Source organism: Capra hircus, chromosome 24 (genome assembly GCF_001704415.2).
Source record: "Capra hircus breed San Clemente chromosome 24, ASM170441v1, whole genome shotgun sequence".
NCBI classification, from domain to species: Eukaryota; Metazoa; Chordata; class Mammalia; order Artiodactyla; family Bovidae; genus Capra; species Capra hircus.
Genome location: NC_030831.1, coordinates 30,663,034 through 30,682,614, shown reverse-complemented (window position 1 = coordinate 30,682,614; position 19,581 = coordinate 30,663,034). Strand labels below are relative to the sequence as shown.

Below are 19,581 nucleotides of genomic sequence, written 5' to 3'. Positions count from 1 at the left end.
ACAGCAAGGTATCTTTAACATTAAATAGCCTGACCAGATACTGGAGTTCACACCAAGAAAAAATGAGGATTCCAAAACAGAATTCCTTCATGTCTTTCAACTGCGATCTAATTTACAAACTTTTGTACAATTCTGATCTGTAGACATTTTTTTTTGGTCCAGGATGAAATCATAGGTTCTTAGGGCAGAAAGGATTATTGAAGTCACCTGACCAGGTATTCCAGTTAATGCCTGTCTCATCAAGAGTTTCTCATAAATTGGTTTAGGTGACCTGGCCTGATTAACACCCAGAGAGGTGAGGGCAGTAACCAGCAGCCATGCCAGGTGACCTCATGCTTAAACGCTAATCCCACGATCCTTCAGCATCACAAATACGGAGGAGCCAGTGCCCACCCATGTTGATATTTTCTCCTGCTTCCAGCAATAATATCTTAGCTGCTTTCTTGTACAGGAGTGGGGAGAAAAGCACAGATCTTCTGACAAATGTCCTCAGTGACATAGTTTGGGGAAGCGTGTCCCCGAGAAAAAGACCCCAGTTCTTTGAAGGCATTGGGAGGACCTTCCCCAGAATCAACTGGATAAACTCTGAAGCTATCATGTTGTAAGGGTTACACATAACTTAGCAAGAGGGCTTCCCTGGTGGCTCAGACAGACAAGAAGCTGCCTGCAATGCAGGAGAACTGGGTTAAATCCCTGGGCTGGGAAGATCCTCTGCAGAAGGGAATGGCTACCCTCTCCAGTATTCTTGCCTGGAGATTCCCATGGACAGAGGAGCCTGGCAGGCTGCAGTCCATGGGGTTGCAAGAATCGGACACGACTGAGACACTAACACTTCAGCAAATGAGGAGGCGGGGCTTTGTTGTCCAGGAAGTAGATTCTGAGCCTCGAATCTGGATCATTTCCTGGGCTTCTGTATCTTCAATCTGCCCTCAAGCTGAGATGGAAAGATGTGTTGTCCACCCTGAGTTCTTAAGAAAGGAACAGTGCTAACATCTGTTCTATGCAGGTTACGGTCTTTCCCCCTAATATTTTTTAAAAATATTTCTTTGGCTGTGCTGGGTCTTTGTTGCAGCATGTGGGATCTTTAGTTACTTTATGTGGAATCTAGTTCCTGGACCAGGGATTGAACTGGGGCCCCCATCATGGGGAACACAGAATCGTAGCCACTGGAGAACAGGGAAGTCCCCCCTAATATTTTAATTGGGGAAACTGTAAGTCTGATTTCAAAGCGCCCACCTGTACCTAGGGGAGTGGACAAGGCCAGGCACAGGTCCATCTGCTCTGGGCTCGCACAGAGCCCTCTCTGGGGCTAGATGAGCACACGTGCTTATTGTGTGGGACCTGCTCTGGTGTGGGTGGGACCCAAGTGATGGGGAGGCAGTAGCTGCCCAGTCACTTTGGTCTATTTCAGTGACAGTTTTGTTAGTTCTAACGTCTGTCTCTCCTATTTGAATGCAAAGTTTATGAGAAATGAGACCTTCCACCTCAATCTTTATAGGGTCATCAGTGACTGGCACATAGTAGGTGCTCAATTAATATTTGTTGAATGAACAGTTCAAGTGAGAGCCTTGGTTTTGCCATTTACTAACTGAACTTTCTGGGGCAGGCTACTTCATCTCTCCGAACTACAAGACGGTTATGTGGATTGGAATCATGGAATCAAGACTGTTACGCAGATGGAATCACATAGGCTGAGTATTTACTGTAACATGTTACACGCATATGTGTCAGCTACTGGATGGATCATGGGGATGAGTATTTTAGGAATTAGATGTGTATCCTTGCTACCTGGCAGTGTACTAAAGACAACATGTTGGTATAAACTAAATTACAACTAAAATGTGAAATATTTGATGATTTATCTCAGTTAAACAAGTACTTTATTTGGAAAAGAGTTAAAAGCATGACATAATCTCTCTCAAATTAGCACTTTGACACAAAGAGTGCCATTGTTCTATGTAATACATTGCCAAAAAGTTTAATATTCTTTGGTATTTGGATGAGATCTTTTCTGGTTGTAAAGTGGCTGTGAGAATGTTTTCAAAACTATTATTTAAAAAAAATGAAATTAATCATCTGGTCACATATACTGTTTTTAATGATAAAAGTTTAAAAGACCTTAATTCCATATTCTATATGATTAAGACATTTTATTTATTCAAATAAATTTAGAATATATTTTACCAGACTTACCACATTCTAATGAAAATTAGAGATCAATTTCCAAAAATTTATTGTTTATAATTAAAAGAATTCAGAAAGCAGGAGTAGCAAAACTCAGATCAGATAAAATAGACTTTAAAATAAAGGCTGTGAAAAGAGACAAAGACGGACACTACATAATGATCAAAGGATCAATCCAAGAAGAAGACATAACAATTATAAATATATATGCACCCAACATAGGAGCACTGCAATATGTAAGACAAATGCTAACAAGTATGAAAGGGGAAATTAATAATAACACAATAATAGTGGGAGACTTTAATAACCCACTCACACCTATGGATAGATCAACTAAACAGAAAATTAACAAGGAAACACAAACTTTAAGTGATACAATAGACCAGTAAGACCTAATTGATATCTATAGGACATTTCACCCCCAAACAATGAATTTCACCCTTTTTCAAGCACACACAGAACCTTCTCCAGGATAGATCACCTCCTGGGCCATGAATCTAGCCTTGGTAAATTCAAAAAAACTGAAATCATTCCAAGCATCTTTTCTGACCACAATGCAGTAAGACTAGATCTCAATTACAGGAGAAAAACTATTAAAAATCCCAGCATATGGAGGCTGAACAACATGCTGCTGAATAACCAACAGATCACAGAAGAAATCAAAAAAGAAATCAAAATATGCATAGAAACAAATGAAAAGGAAAACACAACAACCCAAAACCTGTGGGACACTGTAAAAGCAGTGCTAAGGGGAAAGTTCACAGCAATACAGGCATACCTCAAGAAACAAGAAAAAAGTCAAATAAATAACCTAACTCTACACCTAAAGCAACTAGAAAAGGAAGAAATGGAGAACCCCAGGGTTAGTAGAAGGAAAGAAATCTTAAAAATTAGGGCAGAAATAAATGCAAAAGTAACAAAAGAGACAATAGCAAAAATCAACAAAGCCAAAAGCTGGCTCTTTGAGAGGATAAATAAAACTGACAAACCATTAGCCAGACACATCAAGAAACAAAGGGAGAAAAATCAAATCAACAAAATTAGATGTGAAAATGGAGAGATCACAACAGACAACACAGAAATACAAAGGATCATAAGAGACTACTATCAGCAACTATATGCCAATAAAATGGACAACTTGGAAGAAATGGACAAATCCTTAGAAAAGTACAACTTTCCAAAACTGAACTAGGAAGAAATGGAAAGTCTTAACAGATCCATCACAAGCACGGAAATTCAAACTGTAATCAGAAATCTTCCAGCAAACAAAAGCCCAGGTCCAGACAGCTTCACAGCTGAATTCTACCAAAAGTTTAGAGAAGAGCTAACACCTATCCTACTCAAACTCTTCCAGAAAATTGCAGAGGAAGGTAAACTTCCAAACTCATTCTATGAGGCCAACATCACCCTAATAAAAACCTGACAAAGATGCCACAAAAAAAGAAAACTACAGGCCAATATCACTGATGAACATAGATGCAAAAATCCTTAACAAAATTCTAGCAGTGAGAATCCAACAACACATTAACAAAATCATACATCATGACCAAGTGGGGTTTATCCCAGGGATGCAAGGATTCTTCAATATCCGCGAATCAATCAATGTAATACACCACATTAACAAATTGAAAAGTAAAAGCCATATGATTATCTCAATAGATGCAGAGAAAGCCTTTGACAAAATTCAACATCCATTTATGATAAAAACTCTCCAGAAAGCAGGAATAGAATGAACATTCCTCAACATAATAAAAGCTATTTATGACAAACCCACAGCAAACATTATCCTCAATGGTGAAAAATTGAAAGCATTTCCCTTAAAGTCAAGGATGCCCATTCTCACCACTACTATTCAACACAGTTTTGGAAGTTTTGGCCACAGCAATCAGAGCAGAAAAAGAAATAAAAGGAATCCACATTGGAAAAGAAGAAGTAAAACTCTCACTGTTTGCAGATGACATGATCCTCTACATAGAAAACCCTAAAGACTCCACCAGAAAATGACTAGAGCTAATCAATGAATATAGTAAAGCTGCAGGATATAAAATCAACACACAGAAATCCCTTGCATTCCTATACACTAATAATGAGAAAATAGAGAACTTGAGGAAACAATTCCATTCACCATTGCAATGAAAAGAATAAAATACTTAGGAATATATCTACCTAAAGAAACAAAAGACCTATATATAGAAAACTATAAATATAAAACACTGGTGAAAGAAATCAAAGAGGACACTAATGGATGGAGAAATATACCGTGCTCATGGATCAGAAGAATCAATTTAGTGAAAATGAGTATACTACCCAAAGCAATCTATAGATTCAATGCAATCCCTATCAAGCTACCAACGGTATTTTTCACAGAGCTAGAACAAATAATTTCACAATTTGTATGGAAATACAAAAAACCTCGAATAGCCAAAGCAATCTTGAGAAAGAAGAATGGAACTGGAGGAATCAACCTGCCTGACTTCAGGCTCTACTACAAAGCCACAGTCATCAAGACAGTATGGTACTGGCACAAAGAAAGAAATACAGATCAATGGAACAAAATAGAAAGCCCAGAGATAAGCCCATGCACCTATGGACATCTTATCTTTGACAAAGGAGGCAAGAATATACAATGGAGAAAAGACAATCTCTTTAACAAGTGGTGCTGGGAAAACTGGTCAACCACTTGTAAAAGAATGAAATTAGAACACTTTCTAACACCATATACAAAAATAAACTCAAAGTGGATTAAAGATCTAAATGTATACAGAAACTATAAAACTCCTAGAGGAGAACACAGGCAAAACACTCTCTGACATAAATCACAGCATGATCCTCTATGACCCACCTCCCAGAATATTGGAAATAAAAGCAAAAATAAACAAATGGGACCTAATTAAAATTAAAAGCTTCTGCACAACAAAGGAAACTATACGCAAGGTGAAAAGACAGCCTTCAGAACGGGAAAAAATAATAGCATATGAAGCAACTGACAAAGAATTAATCTCAAAAATATACAAGCAACTCCTGCAGCTCAATTCTGGAAAAATAAACGACCCAACCAAAAAATGGGCGAAAGAACTAAACAGACATTTCTCCAAAGAAGACATACGGATGGCTAACAAACATGAAAAGATGCTCAACATCACTCATTATCAGAGAAATGCAAATCAAAACCACAATGAGGTACCATTTCACGCCAGTCAGAATGGCTGCTATTCAAAAGTGTACAAGCAATAAATGCTAGAGAGGGTGTAGAGAAAAGGGAACCCTCTTACACTATTGGTGGGAACGCAAACTAGTACAGCCACTATGGAGAACAGTGTGGAGATTCCTTAAAAAACTGGAAACAGAACTGCCTTATGACCCAGCAATCCCACTGCTGAGCATACACACCGAGGAAACCGGAACTGAAAGAGACACATGCATCCCAATGTTCATCGCAGCACTGTTTATAACAGCCAGGACACAGAAGCAACCTAGATGTCCATCAGCAGACAAATGGATAAGAAAGCTGTGGTACATATACACAATGGAGTATTACTCAGCCATTAAAAAGAATACATTTGAATCAGTTCTAATGAGGTGGATGAAACTGGAGCCGATTATACAGAGTGAAGTAAGCAAAAAGAAAAACACCAATACAGTATACTAACACATATATATGGAATTTAGAAAGATGGTAACGATAACCCTGTATGCGAGACAGCAAAAGAGACACAGATGTATAGAACAGTCTTTTGGACTCTGTGGGAGAGGGCGAGGGTGGGATGATCTGGGAGAATGGCATTGAAACATGTATAATATCGTATGTGAAACGAATCGCCAGTCCAGGTTCGATACATGATACAGGATGCTCGGGGCTGGTGCATTGGGATGACCCAGAGGGATGGTACGGGGAGGGACGTGGGAGGGGGGTTCAGGATGGGGAACACGTGCACACCCATGGCGGATTCATGTTGATGTATGGCAAAACCAATACAATATTGTAAAGTAATTCGCCTCCAATTAAAACAAATGAATTTATATTAAAAAAATAAAATAAATCAAATTGTGTATTTTTAATGAAATGGATAATTGTATTGAACACTGTAGACATGTTGTCAATACTTATAAGTCATTTCAACTTTTTCAAGATCTACTTAAAAGACAGTCCAAAATTTATCCTTTAATTATTAAATTATCCTCTTCATGGTATAAAGGAGAGAATAAAAGCTTGTGGATTTAATTTTATTTTTATATTTTAATGAGTTACACACTGGCTCAACAGGGATATCTAGAATTTAACATGCATTTTTCTATATAATTTTTAAAGTTATTCTTTGCCTTTTGTTTTTCATTATTTTGTCATTACCACAGATGGGGGATCTCCAGCTGGTTTATTTGCATATTTCCATTCTTTCACCTGTGTTTATAAATATTTTGTGGGTTTACGGGGGCGGGGGGATCCTCTGTTTTAGCTCAAAAAGAGAATACTGAGGATCAACTGGAAATTGTATACTGCCCCTCTATGTTTCCTGTACCCTGTCAGTAATCTCTAATCAACTGAAATTTTTAAAATCTATTAGTTACTGAGCACTTACTATGGGCTTTCACCACTCACAGCAGGAGTGCAGTCAATCCTCTGTGTCTATGGACACCCAGAGTTTCAATCAACTGCAGATCAAAAGTATTTAAAAATATTGCAAAAATCACTCCAGAAACTTGAATTTGGGCTTCCGTCTATGGGGTCGCACAGAGTCGGACATGACTGAAGCGATTTAGTAGCAGCAGCAGCAACTGTTTAAGAACATTTACATTGTATTTATAACTACTTACATGGCATTTACATGGCATCAGGCATTATACGTAATCTAAAGATGATGCAATGTTTAGGGAGGACATTTACCAGTTATATACAAATACGACACCACTTGCTTCCCTGGTGGTTCAGAGGGTAAAGTGTCTGCCTACAATGCAGGAGACCTGGGTTCAATCCCTGGGTAGGGAAGATCCTCTGGAGAAGGGAATGGCAACCCACTCCAGTACTCTTGCCTGGAAAATCCCATGGACTGAGAAGCCTGGTAGGCTACAGTCCATGGGGTTGCAAAGAGTTGGACATGACTGAGTGTCTTCACTTCACTTTATATAAGGGACCTGAGCATCCCAGGGGGTCCTGGAACCCATTCTCTGAGGATACCGAGGAACAACTGGACTGCCACCTAAGAGAAGGGAAACTAAGTAACCTGCCCAAGGGTAATTCAGCTTAACTTTAATTTGGTCTCTCCTTTGGGAGGTCTAATTAGAACTGATGGAGAATGTTGGTTTTGCTCCAAATGTCCAGTAGGATCGGAAGCACTTTAACTGCTTGCCTTCCCTTTACTTTTTTGCTACTGTGCCTTTTCCCTTCTCACTGAAGCGTCCTGTAAACCTTGTGTTACCCATTGTCACAATTAGAAGGGCTACACGTCTGTGGCGGTCACTTCCCAGCGAAGTTCCTGCAGGAAAAAATTGGGTGATTCTAGGACGGCAGTGCCTGGGCACTTCGCCTATACGGTCTGGGCGGGAGCTGGCGGCCAAGGGCAGCCGCCAGGAAAAGCCTCGGTGGGAAGCCTGTCATCCCATGCCAAGAGGTAAAGCCTTGCCCCATAAAGTACCTCAGCATTATTAAACATTTTCTATTTGTCAGGCACTTTATTGTCATTTTTATTGGCTCTTTTTACTAGTCATAACTGCATTAGAACTGTGTATACTCTTTCAACTAAGTGCTCTGGCTCAAGTGGGAAAAGACAGAACTATACAGCTCTCTGTGGGGGTCAGTCCTCAGCCACTGCAGGGGGGCTCCAGGAGCTGGGCTTCACTGTGAGGAAAGGTTCCCCCCCCAACCCCCCCCCCCCGCCCCCCCGCCGTCAGTCTGGCTGGAGCTGTCAGCCACTGACATCTGGAGCACTGTTGGACCATTCTACTTCACCCTGATCCAGAATGTTCTCTTGGACTGTCCTAAAACACCAAAAGCACGAAAATCACATTAAGACTCTCAGTTTTTAAAAGACACATCCATCCGCATACTTGTGCTTCAGTGCACTTTTTTCTTTCTTTCTTCAGTGCCTGACAGCAATGTTTTTGTAACTTCAGCTAGGGAATTCCCTGGTGGTCCAGTGGTTAGGACTCTGTGCCCTCACTGCCAAAGGCACAGGTTCAATCCCTGGTCGGGGAACTAAGATCCTGCAAGCCATGAAGTGTAGCTAAAAACCACAAACAAAACAAAACAACCTTCAGCTATACATGACAGCGCCAAAAGTAGCACTGTAAAAGGGCCTAAACCTAGACTTGGAACTTAATTCCTCAGGAACGAGGTGAACTTGAGAAACTGCCTAACCTCTCTAAGGGTCAGTTTTCCTCATCTGGAGGATGGGTATAATTCCAGCTCCCACCCTTCCCCTTCATGTTTTTTTGTATAACATCTTGACTCTGCCTAGATCACCACTCACATCCCAAGGGGTGGTTCTAAAATCCATCACTCGAGATATCACAGGAGTTATTACACTTCGGGTCACTTGTCTGCCTCCTCCACAAAGCTGAGTCCTCCCAGGTCAAGGAGTTTATCTGTGTCCCCACAGTCTATCCAACCCAGTAACTGACACTAGGAAGGGCCCTGCAAAGCATCCTTAGAATGAAATCACATATTAAAAAGCCCTTTGCAACCTGTAAAGCACTATTCTCATGAACCTCAGACGCGGCAGCCTACTTCATGCTGGGACAGCCAAGAGAGCCGTGAACTAAGGCTTTCCCACAAAAGGTCACAGCAGTGAGAAGGCTTACATTTTGACAAGGCAAGTTTTTTTTTCTTCTGAGATTTTACATTTTCTCCTCACACACTTTTAAGGTTTAAATGTCTAGTCTTTCAGTTTGGTCAGGCCACCTTTGGTCCCATTTCTTAGAAAGCAATGCACACGCTGTTGACTCCCCAGACTTTACTGGTAAGCAGTCAGTAGCTGGGCCAAGACCCCTATCCCCTCCCTCTCCATCAGGTCCTCCTCCTGACTTGCCCACTGCAGTTTACACTGTAGGTATTCCCCCTGTAGCTTCTCCAGTATCTTCCTTTAACTATTTCTAAGCTATTTTTTACCTTCAAATTCCTGCCCTTGCACACAGTAAGTGCTCAATAAATGAATCCTACTTTCACAGTTATTTTGCATAACATCTTGACTCTGCCTAGATCACCACTCACATCCCAAGGGGTGGTTCTAAAACCCATCACGCGAGATAGTAGTTAAATGCACAAAAAGGGTCTAGGATTCCATGATCCTCTTCGTAAGTTAAAAAAAAAAAAAAAACTTGAGAGACGTACCTGGAAATTCACCATCCTTCCTCCTTAAAAAATAATCCTGAAACTAGTGAAATCACCAGCACTATGAACATCCTACTATTAGTTTAAAAAAAAAAAAAAAAGGCAATGTGTGAAGGAACATCATGTTGAGAAGAAAAGAAAATGAGGCTAGCATAATCCATTTTCTAATATTCTTGTTACACTTTTATCTAGGTCTCTGTGTTTCCGCAGCAACATGTTTTCCACTGAAAAATAAACATACTGCCAGTCTCTCATTTTTTTCCTGGAGTAAAAAACAGTGAAATATTTGTTCAAGATGGAAAGAAAATAGCTAACGTCTATTTATACATAATTTTGTCAGGAAAAAATCACAAGATAGAAACCAACACTCCAGATGAGCTGGCTTATTGAAATTAATGGAAGTATTAAAGTTATTAATAATTAATATAATTCTAAAACCCACAAACATATTATTGGGACTACAATACTGTGATTATTTGAAGAGCAAACTAGAGGTAACAGATCCCGTATCATCACAGCGATCCTTTCTATTTTATAACAGCGCTCACTCTGTCAAATTAAAACAAGGCAGAAGAGGTCACTAATTAGTCAGAAATGCTGCATCCAAACACCAAGCAATTACCCTGATTCTGCAGTCTATTCAAAACATGTGTTAGTACTAGTACACATCAACTTTAAGTAAAATTTCTGTTGATTTTATATAGTCTCCAAGACCAAAGTCAAGAATTAGAAAATGATAATCCAATTACACCAGGAGGGAAACACAACAATATAACAGATGTAGGCAAATACAGGCCCTACTTCTAAAATACTGGAATTAAAATTTATGAAAGCTATTGCCAAAACAACCTTGAAAATGTTTTAAGACTATGTATTATGACTGCTTCCCCTAATCCCAAACCATTCCAAATAAACTTTCTTGAGAAAAGCTGTCGATCTCCATCTAAGCCAACTTTTGTGAATCCCCTAGAGTCTGGGCGGCAATTACGCCTTCAGAGGGTGCCTCCTACCCCCTCTAGCAATGGGAAAGGTCTGCAGAACAAACTCAGAAGAAAAGTGTAGAAAAAATGGCTTTGGTATAAAGGACACCTGGATGGACAGCTGGAGGTGAACGAGAGGGAGGGGGTCTGGGAGAGCCACAGTGCCAGAAGCCTCTGGAGATTGCCCACCTCCTAGGAGACCACAGGGTGTGCTACTGGCCCGAGGCAACGGACGCCCCAGGAGGCAGAAGGGCCTGTGTGGCGTCAATTCACAAGAGAAACACTGAAGACTGGGACTTCATCAGCAAGATCAGCCATTTTTCATGTGTTCATCAAACGCTCCAGAGTTAAGCAATTTTCAAACAGGAATTCGTTTAACACTGATGACCCAGGAGGTGAGAATGACCACTGTCCCCACATGATTCAGGAGGAAACCAAAGTCCAGGCTGGTTCTGGGCAGAGCTGAGATTTGTCGCTGGCAGTCTGGCCCGAGTCTGCTCTTAACGTGCTCTGTGATGGGGCGTCTCAAAGAGTCTGGCTGATACTGTCCCCAGATTCGGCGGAGGCTGGGACCACATGTAGCCAAATGGAAGCATGGTAAGTACTGGAAATAGTCTGTGCTCCTGCTTTTTTTTTTTTTTTCCTTGCTGTATTTTATTAAGTTCTTACATTGCTCTAGCAAAGCACTTAAGGCAGTGATATGAATCTAATGTTATATCATCCTCTCTTTACTGGATTATTTTATACGAACAGCTAAGGGTTGTGGAATCAACAGCCCATGGATTTTAAAAGCAGACTTCAGAATCTGACAGTCCTGGATTCAAATCCCAGCATAGTCACTACCAGTTTTTAGACCTTCAGGGAATTAAGTCAGCATCTATTAACCCTGGATTCCTCCTTCGTAAAGTGGAAATAATAACCACAACTCCTTGAAGGACTGTGTGAGGATTAAATTAGACCAAGTAGCCCACTGCTCCCAAGTGATGCAGAGGCTGCTGGTTGGGGGGCCAGTTTAAAGCCTTCGGTTCGTCTTGGTTATTATGAATACTAATGATTACACTCCACTTCCTGACTACAGAGTCAGTCAGAGGTTGAGACAGTTGGCATCAGACTCTGCAAGGAGGGAATCACGTTTGTGTCTGGACTGCGGCCCAGCGACTTGACAGCCTTGCAGCCTCACGCCCCCTCCCTTCACTCCTGCCTCGATCTGGTCCAACAGTCCACCCAGAATGGCAAAGAAGCCAGGATGGTGAACCAGCTCAACGTCTGTAACTTCCTTAAAAACTACATGCCAAAAAACCACAGCAAGTTTAGGTATCAGAACTAATCCACAAGCTCAAGAGCCCACATGGGACCCAGCGCTATAAATCATAGTTTCCTTTGTCTTGTGTTGAGAGAGGAGGGATGGGGATGCATGGTGAGAGCCTGGACTGAACTAGGTGAGTTAAGCTGGATGGGGGACACATAATAAAACTAGAAATCGATAATTATAAGCTTCCAAACTAGTCTTGACGTTCGGGAACCGAAGTATTCACAAAGGAAGCAACACTTATCTCTGCCATTCTCCCACATTCCTTTCCGAATTCCTCTCCTTTCTTCCCAGAAGCCTACAGCCGGATGGTCTCATCAATCTTTCAGCCCTTTACAGGTAGCATATTTCTGCCTCCTTCCATATGTGCCTAGAGCTTCCCTGGTGGCTCAAGTGGTAAAGAATGCAATGGGGGAGACCTAGGTTCAATCCCTGGGCTGGAAAGATCCCCTGGAGAAGGGAATGGCCACTCACTCCAATATTCTTGCCTGGACAATTCCATGGACAGAAGAGCATGGAGTGCTACAGTCCATGGGGGTCACAAAGAATCGGATATGACTGAGTGACTAACACTTTCACGTCCACTTTCTTTCCTTATAGACCGAATCAAACCACCCATCTGCCAGGGTTCACGGCCAGGTGATCAGGGGAAAGCAGTAATTCAGGGAGTGAAGGAGTCTAGATGTTCCCAGGAAGGCTTGCCTTACAAAGATGATTTTCAAAGTGTATACTTGGGTGGAGAATAGAAAACCACTAGTGTTAAGTGAAAACATCAGCACAATGTTTCAAATTCTTAAAGCTATGTTTTCTTTCATTTCCGTTTATCAAAGGCAATTAATTTCCCTTCTTAGACCAATCACTTCCCACCTCTCTACCCCGTATCTAAATTCTCCAAAGGACGACTTCCCTGGCAGTCCGGTGGTTAAGACTCTGCGTTTCCAATGCAGGGAGCACAGGTTTGCTCCTGGTTCAGGGAACTAAGATCCCACATCCCTCAGGGTATGGGGGTGGGGGCAGCAAAAACATTATCCAGAGAAGTCTTTCAAATGGCATCCTAACTAATGATGCAGTGAATGACTGAATGATCAAGGAGAAGTTAAAAAAAAAAAAAGAAAGAAAAGTTCTATATACCTAGTCTATATGTCTGGTCCTAAGATTTTCAACATAGGTAACCACAAAGCAACTTCTGTATCAACTTTGCTTTTGAAATGGCGATGCAGACACCAAATGATAACTTGAAAGTGAACTTTTCATAAATCACTGAAATGGAGCTTTGGCCTAAATCAAGGTGAAAATGTAAGAGGTCTCATATACAACATGCAGTCCCATTTGAAGAAACTCTTCTTGCTTGAAATCTGTCTGCAATGATGAGAGGATGGCCTTTTATGTAACATTTGTCAGGGGAGCCAGATTTTAAATCAAGGTGATCCAAAGATTTACATTTAGATGACTGGCATCCACTTTCCCTTTGGCAGCAAATAGTTTTTCTACCTTTTCTGGATTAGATTTGATAGTGAGCTGACGTGTGTGCACACACGCACACTCAGTCACTCGTCGTGTCCGACGCTTTGTGGCCCCATGGACTATAGCCTGCCAGGCTCCTCTGTCCTTGTGATTTTCCAGGCAGGAATACTGGAGTGAGGTGCCCATGACATATATGTGGGTTTGTATCAATTTAAAATAATACACCTGAGTACTCATGGCAATATTAATACTAAAGAGTAAAATACAGATTTCTTTCCCAAATGACTTGCAAAAACAGACTTTCAAAACATTGAGTGTTTTACCTTTTAACTGTCTTTATTTTAATCTCCTTTAATATTTAATGAGGCCAAAATCTTGCCAGTGAGACTATTTGCCAAGTGGAAAATGATTAATTTATAAAGATTTCTGGTACCAAAGCCAAAATAGTAAGTGTTCAGCAATTGTTTCCTAAAAGAACAAAGAAACTTCCATACTTAGGCTAATGCCACTTAGTTCCTTTACCAATCTGAACTTTCTATAAAGGAGAGCAAACATTCCTGCATGAGAAAAAAGAATACAGCCACAAAGTATTATTAAAAATCAGGAAAATATCCATTTTACACAAGGTGGTTAATCCTAACCGCTCCAGATAACCTACAGTTGACATAACTGTTAAACACACCCTTCTGTCTCAACTGAGGGGCTTCCCAGATGGCTCAGTGGTCAAGAACCCGCTTTGCAAAGCAGGAGATGTGGGTTAGATCCCTGGGTCAAGAAGATCCTTTCCTGGAAGAGGAAATGGCAACCCACTCCAGAATTCTTACCGGGATAATCCCATGGACAGAGGAACCTGGCAGGCTACAGTCTGTGGGGTTGCAAAGAGCTGGACATGACTGAGCATGAACGTACCTGTCACATTTACAGAAGTTTGATTCCATCTTTAAGGAGAAAAAAAAAAAGAGTATCCCACCTGCCTAGTCTCCAAATTCAAAATAAGACTTTGGCGATTATTTCAATGACACGTAAAATGCATGTTTTTTTCAAGTAAGTAGAACGAATATTCCTTCTCTCTTCCCGCATGACAGCACCTGAATGAAGACTGGATTTCCAAGTGCTGTCAGCATCTAGCTTCTTCAAAGGCAAGGTCATGAACCATTGGGTGTGCCCCACAGGGAAGCTGCTCTAATTTTCAGCTTAGAGATTCGAAGGACAGACTCTGGTCCCTAGTGAAGTCAACGAAACAGAAAACACTGGATGTGTACCACCAACCCTAGAATCTCGCCACTGATAGGTTTCCTACTTACAGAATGCCTTAAAAGTATTTCTGGAGGTAATCTGGGTTAGGGTCAAGAAACTTCAACTGAGGACACCTTTCTCACAAGTTTACAAATGCTGCCAAGTGTTGATGAGGCAAGAAAAATGCGGCATTTTCATGCAAAGAGAATAGCTATGAAGAGGTCGAATAGGAGACGTGCTAAGCCTTTAAATATATACCATGTAATCTCCACCTAGGAGTTAGGAAGTTGTACCAGTAAGGAGATCATCTTAGACACAACAGCCTTGGGTGGAAGAGGGGAAAGAACTAAGACTATCTCTTACTTTGAACACAGACATTCAAGAGATTAAAGAGTGAATCAGTTAAGGTAACCATCACAACCACCAAGCCTCCACCCCCTTCAAAACTAAATAAAGCCAGGAACTTCACATGAGTGAAAGAATCACAAATTCCATAATCTTCATTAATCCTTACGTGCATTCATTTGTCAACCAGTCCCATAAGTGATACACTTATCAACACCCTCAAGAAGTAAAAGGGTAAACGCATTTACAGTAACAGGCTCTTCATTTGCTGAGAAACTTCAGATTCGATGAAAGACTCAAACAGGGTGTCACTGTGTCATCAAGTAGCCCTTAGCGGAATTCAGTGTGACTCCACTTGATAAGGTCTAGTCTGTACTAAGGTTAGATAGCCTATGTTTTATAATTAAGTAATAATGACTGAAGCTCGAGGTACACAGGGTATTTCCTGTGGATTAATGACCAGCCAGAGGAGCTGCTGACTAAAGTGATGCCTTAGGCCAGGAACCCCAGCCAGTCATTAAACCCCAGGAAATGCCCTGAACCTCAATACTGATTTTAGTAAATACAGGAGGAAAAAGTTTAATATCAGCTTTGTACTTACATTGAACATGCATCTCATACTTAGAATGCTCAGACTTTTGAAGGGACTTCTACAGAAGTTACTAAATAGTTCCCTTAAACTTCTTAATGCTGATGAAAAAGATTTTTACTTTAACATTAGTGAAAGCAAAGAAACTTTCTGTAGTGTTTTAACTGCAAAGGACTTAGCTAAGATACTGTTTAAAAGGCATAGTGATAACATAACCGACATATGGACATATGGACACTCCAAACTATATTTAACTTGGGAGTTACCTAACAAGAACTCAAGAATAAAAGCATTAGTGTCCAGGTTTATAGAAATGACTGATCTCACTCAGTTAAAATAAAAGACTGTGACAGAGTGCTGTAATTCTTAGAACAAAACCAAACCAACGAAACAAAGGTCCCTCATCTTTTGCGGATCTTAAGTCAGGATTCCATGTGACACTAGAGTCAAAAAATCAGTAGACAAGACGCCAGGGGACCAACTGCTTCATTGTTATTTCAAGCAGATAGGTACTTTAATAAACTCTCTTAGGCTTTTAACTCTTAATTAATCAGGCGCTACTTGAAATCAGGACATTTTAAGGGTTTTACTTTATCAGAAGAATCTGATCATTTACTTCTGCTTTCAAAGAAAAAGCAAATCCAAAGTCTCCATCCTTTCAACTCCCTAAACCACCTCATGGTCTGTCAGAAACTGCACTACAAGCACAGAAAGACACAGCCTCCGGGGCTCATGTAGCTTAGAGAACTCTGGTGTTTATAGCACCATTCACAAACCCTCTCAGTTGGCCTTGAGGCTTGCTGATTAGCCAGTAAACGTCTGAAAGGGTCAGTTTATCCAGAACTGGAATTTCCACTTTGGAAAAAGCATAGAGGTACCTGACATCTGTGCCTTGAAAGGCCTGCCCTACACCCCCAAACTCAGGGCCAAGCTGTAAAAACCCAGGGGCTACTCCTGTCTGAAGAAGAGAGGAGGGTCCCCAAGGACCTCTGCTTTTTGGCTCCTACAGCACAGTATCCAAAAGATGAACCTAGCTTTAAAAGAATATGAATATATTCTTCTAGGAAAAACAGTAAGACAAATACCCAGTTGAACATCTAATCTCAACCCAGAAGTCTAACCACTTTGAATTAAATAATTTCAACGTTCAAACAGCTCCCTTATCTTTGTTAAGGATCCTGAAGCCCAGAGAGGTGAAGTGATTTACCCGAGGTGGCTCAGCTTCTGAGCTAGCTTACTTCAGAGTTCTTTCCACTCTAATCTGCTGTTAGCTCAACTGTCTATCTTGCCATCACTTAACTGTGCCCTAGACCAACAGCTCCATGGCGCTAGGAAAGACAGCAAAGTTCCAGTGCCCACACAGCCCAGCACAGAAAGCATGCTCCAACTGGGAGACTGGCTGGGAGTACAGACACTACCTTTCCAAACCATCAACAAGTGACTTAATTGATGAAAACGACATTCCAAACGGTGGCTTTACATTCAACTACACCTCACAATATAAACTGGCACTCACCCACCATTCTCCAAAATCCGCCCCTTACAGGAAGTGGGAATGGCATGTCTAATCATTTATAACTGCTTTTTTACCTTCATAAGTTAGTGTGAATATGTACTAGAGTATTTTAATCGTTGCTTTATTCAAAGATAGTTTAAGTAACTGCTTCATTTAGAGGCACAGTATTCCTGCACGCTTTGCCGTCTAAAACCCAGACATTCAATGGAGGGTTGAGCCGACCCTTTTGTTCTGTGAACTCTGAAGTTTTCAGCGTTACTGCGCAGGAGGGAGTGTTAGCTAGCTGGCCCTGTCCAAGCCTTTACGGTTAGGTGGAAACTTTCCTGAAAAGCGTCAAGAGAGTTAAGCTTTTAACAGTGAAATCGAATCCGATTCAGCTTATCGGCTACTCTGAAAAACTTCCCCCGCCCCCCACCAACCCAGGCCCGCGTGAGCCCACGGTAGTCTCCAGTGGTACCAGAGAAACACTTCATGCATAGACTTTGGTTTGGTTACCTGGGTGGGGGAAACAATAGCAGGTGAAACTATTGTGGGAGAATTGCTGCTTCTGTGCCCATTGGCTTCTGGAAGAAGAGGCAGGGGGTCGTGTTTCACCGAAACCACCACCACCGCGTCCACAGGCTCCGAGGGGCGGATACAAAGTCTTTTAGGGGAAGAGGGGCCGCACATCTCCCCCGACCCGAATACCGACTCGTACAGGGCGCGCTTGGGCGCAGCCTCCGATTTCACGTCGGGCCCGACCTGGCTGTCTCTGGGGAGGATATAGGTGTTCCCCAGCGAGGGCGGCTGGGGGCGGTGGTGGTGGGAGGGATGGGTGGGGGGCTGGTGGGAGTGGTGGCGAGCCGCCCCGTTGAGAGCCTCGGCGTAGCAGCCCTGCGGGGCGGGCGAGCCCAGTTTGGTACCGATGCCAGCGATGCTGTTGAGCGTGGCGATGGAGACGGCGCCGATGCAGTGGTTGGTGTAGGTCTTGGAGAGTTTGGCTGCCTTGGAGAGCATCTGCATCCTCGTGCCCAGCAAGTTCTTGCCGATGGCTTTGTTCTCGTACCAGGTCACATCGCCCTCGCTGCAGTGGTCCCGGGGCCGCTGGAAGAAAGCCTTGCACAGGGGGTTGCGCTTCGACAAGTACTTGACGAAGCTGGCATAGGGGCAGAACTCGGTGCCCGTCTCGTACATGCGCGGCAAGTTCTCCTCGTCGCTGCTCTCGGCGCGCTTCTTGCTCCACGACGACGAGCGCGACTTGTGGTAGGGCCCGAGGGACTTGAAGTAGACGAACTTGCGGCCATCCTCGTCCATGGCCAGCCCGAAGGAGTCCTCCTCCAGCTCGCGCTGGTTCTCGCGGCCGCGCGTGCAGAAGTACATGCACGTCTCGAACCAGACCTTGTTGAGCAGCCCGAAGGGCGTGTTGGTGCTGAAGACGCTGGAGGTGTAGAGCTTGCGCAGGTCGGCGCGCGTGATGGCTTGCTTCTGCACCACCGGCCCCGCGCCCTGCTCCTCGAGCTTGCGGATGACCGCAGCCAGCGTCAGGTTGGCGCTGCGCAGCTCGGGGTCCTTGGTGAGGTCGAGCGTGCGGCAGTACGGGGGCTCGTTGAGGTAGCGGTTGAGGGAGCTGCGGATGCTGATAAGCGACGACTTGCTGTAGAGCTGGCCGCTCTTGGAGCGGGCCTCGGCGTAGAAGGAGCGCAGCACGCGGCACAGCGCCCCCTTGTCCATGGTCTCGAAGTCCGGGCTCTGCGCCTTCTCACTCAGGTATTCCCGGAAGATGCGCACGGCATAGCGGGTGGCCAGCCGGGTGTTCTCGCTCAGCCGGGCCCGCTCGGGGCGCTGCAGCACGTCGGGGTCCAGCTCGGCGCCGGCCCCGGGCGGCCCGCCGCGGGCCCGGGGCGCCAACAGTCGCGGCGGCGCCTCAGGCTCCAGCGCGGCGCTCTGGTCCATATTGATCCTATGGACCGGCTCGGGCTCCAGCTCCTCCCCGGCCGAGTCCTCGGGCTCTAGGGGCTCGTCCCAGTCCAGCCCCATCTCCTCCTCCTCCTCCTCGTCCTCCTCCAGCCCCCCACCTCCGTCCTCCTCCTCCTCGTCCCCCGTTATCTGCACCTCCTGGATCTCGTCCTCCTCCTCGTCTTCCTCCTCCTCCTCGCCCGCGCTGCAGTAGTGCGGGCGGCCGTGGCGGCGGCCGCGGCCCCCCACCCCGCGCTCGCCCTCGCCCCGCTCCCCATTGTTCTCGGCGGCGGCGGCGGCGGCGCTGCCGCCCGCGCTGGTGTTACAGTCCCCGCTGCCAGGCATTCTCGCCATATTGCCGTCTCTCTGCCAGTCCTCGGGCAGGGCGCATGCGCTATATTGGACCGCAGCGCTGAGAGCTTTTGTGTTTAATGACCTTCAGCTACCGGGAGGCAAAGCCGGGCTCTTAAAGGAGCCGCGCGCCAATTGTCAGTTCGGAGCGCGGCTCCGGAGGGGTAGCGGCGCGCGGGGGATGGAGGGGTAGGGAGGCGGGGGTACGTTAGACAGGCAGCGCGTAAGGACCGAGGCTGGCTGGACCTTCTTCCTCCCCCACCCCTCTCCCCACTCCGAAGAAAACTTTGAAGGGGGGGTGGGGGAAGGAAGGGGAGGGAGAGCTGTCGATGGGGCTGAAACACTTCC

At 43.8% G+C, this 19,581-nt stretch overlaps 1 protein-coding gene across 4 annotated transcripts in view; it reads right to left on the bottom strand.

Annotated features, from left to right (window-relative positions):
* The window catches only part of KCTD1 (potassium channel tetramerization domain containing 1), a 206,317-nt gene that overhangs the window by 80,913 nt on the left and 105,823 nt on the right, over window positions 1-19,581 (bottom strand). The window contains exon 1 of one of the 4 annotated variants that reach the window (XR_001917179.1): window positions 17,443-19,559. The exons of 2 other annotated variants lie outside the window; for them this stretch is intronic. Coding sequence is in view for 1 of the 2 variants with exons in the window: in XM_018039650.1 (XP_017895139.1) it covers window positions 17,443-19,236 (1,794 nt within the window). In the remaining variant the exon portion in view is untranslated. Of the gene's footprint in view, window positions 1-17,442; window positions 19,560-19,581 lie in introns of those variants that run through there. One more of the 4 variants, XM_018039650.1, reaches the window with a different exon arrangement.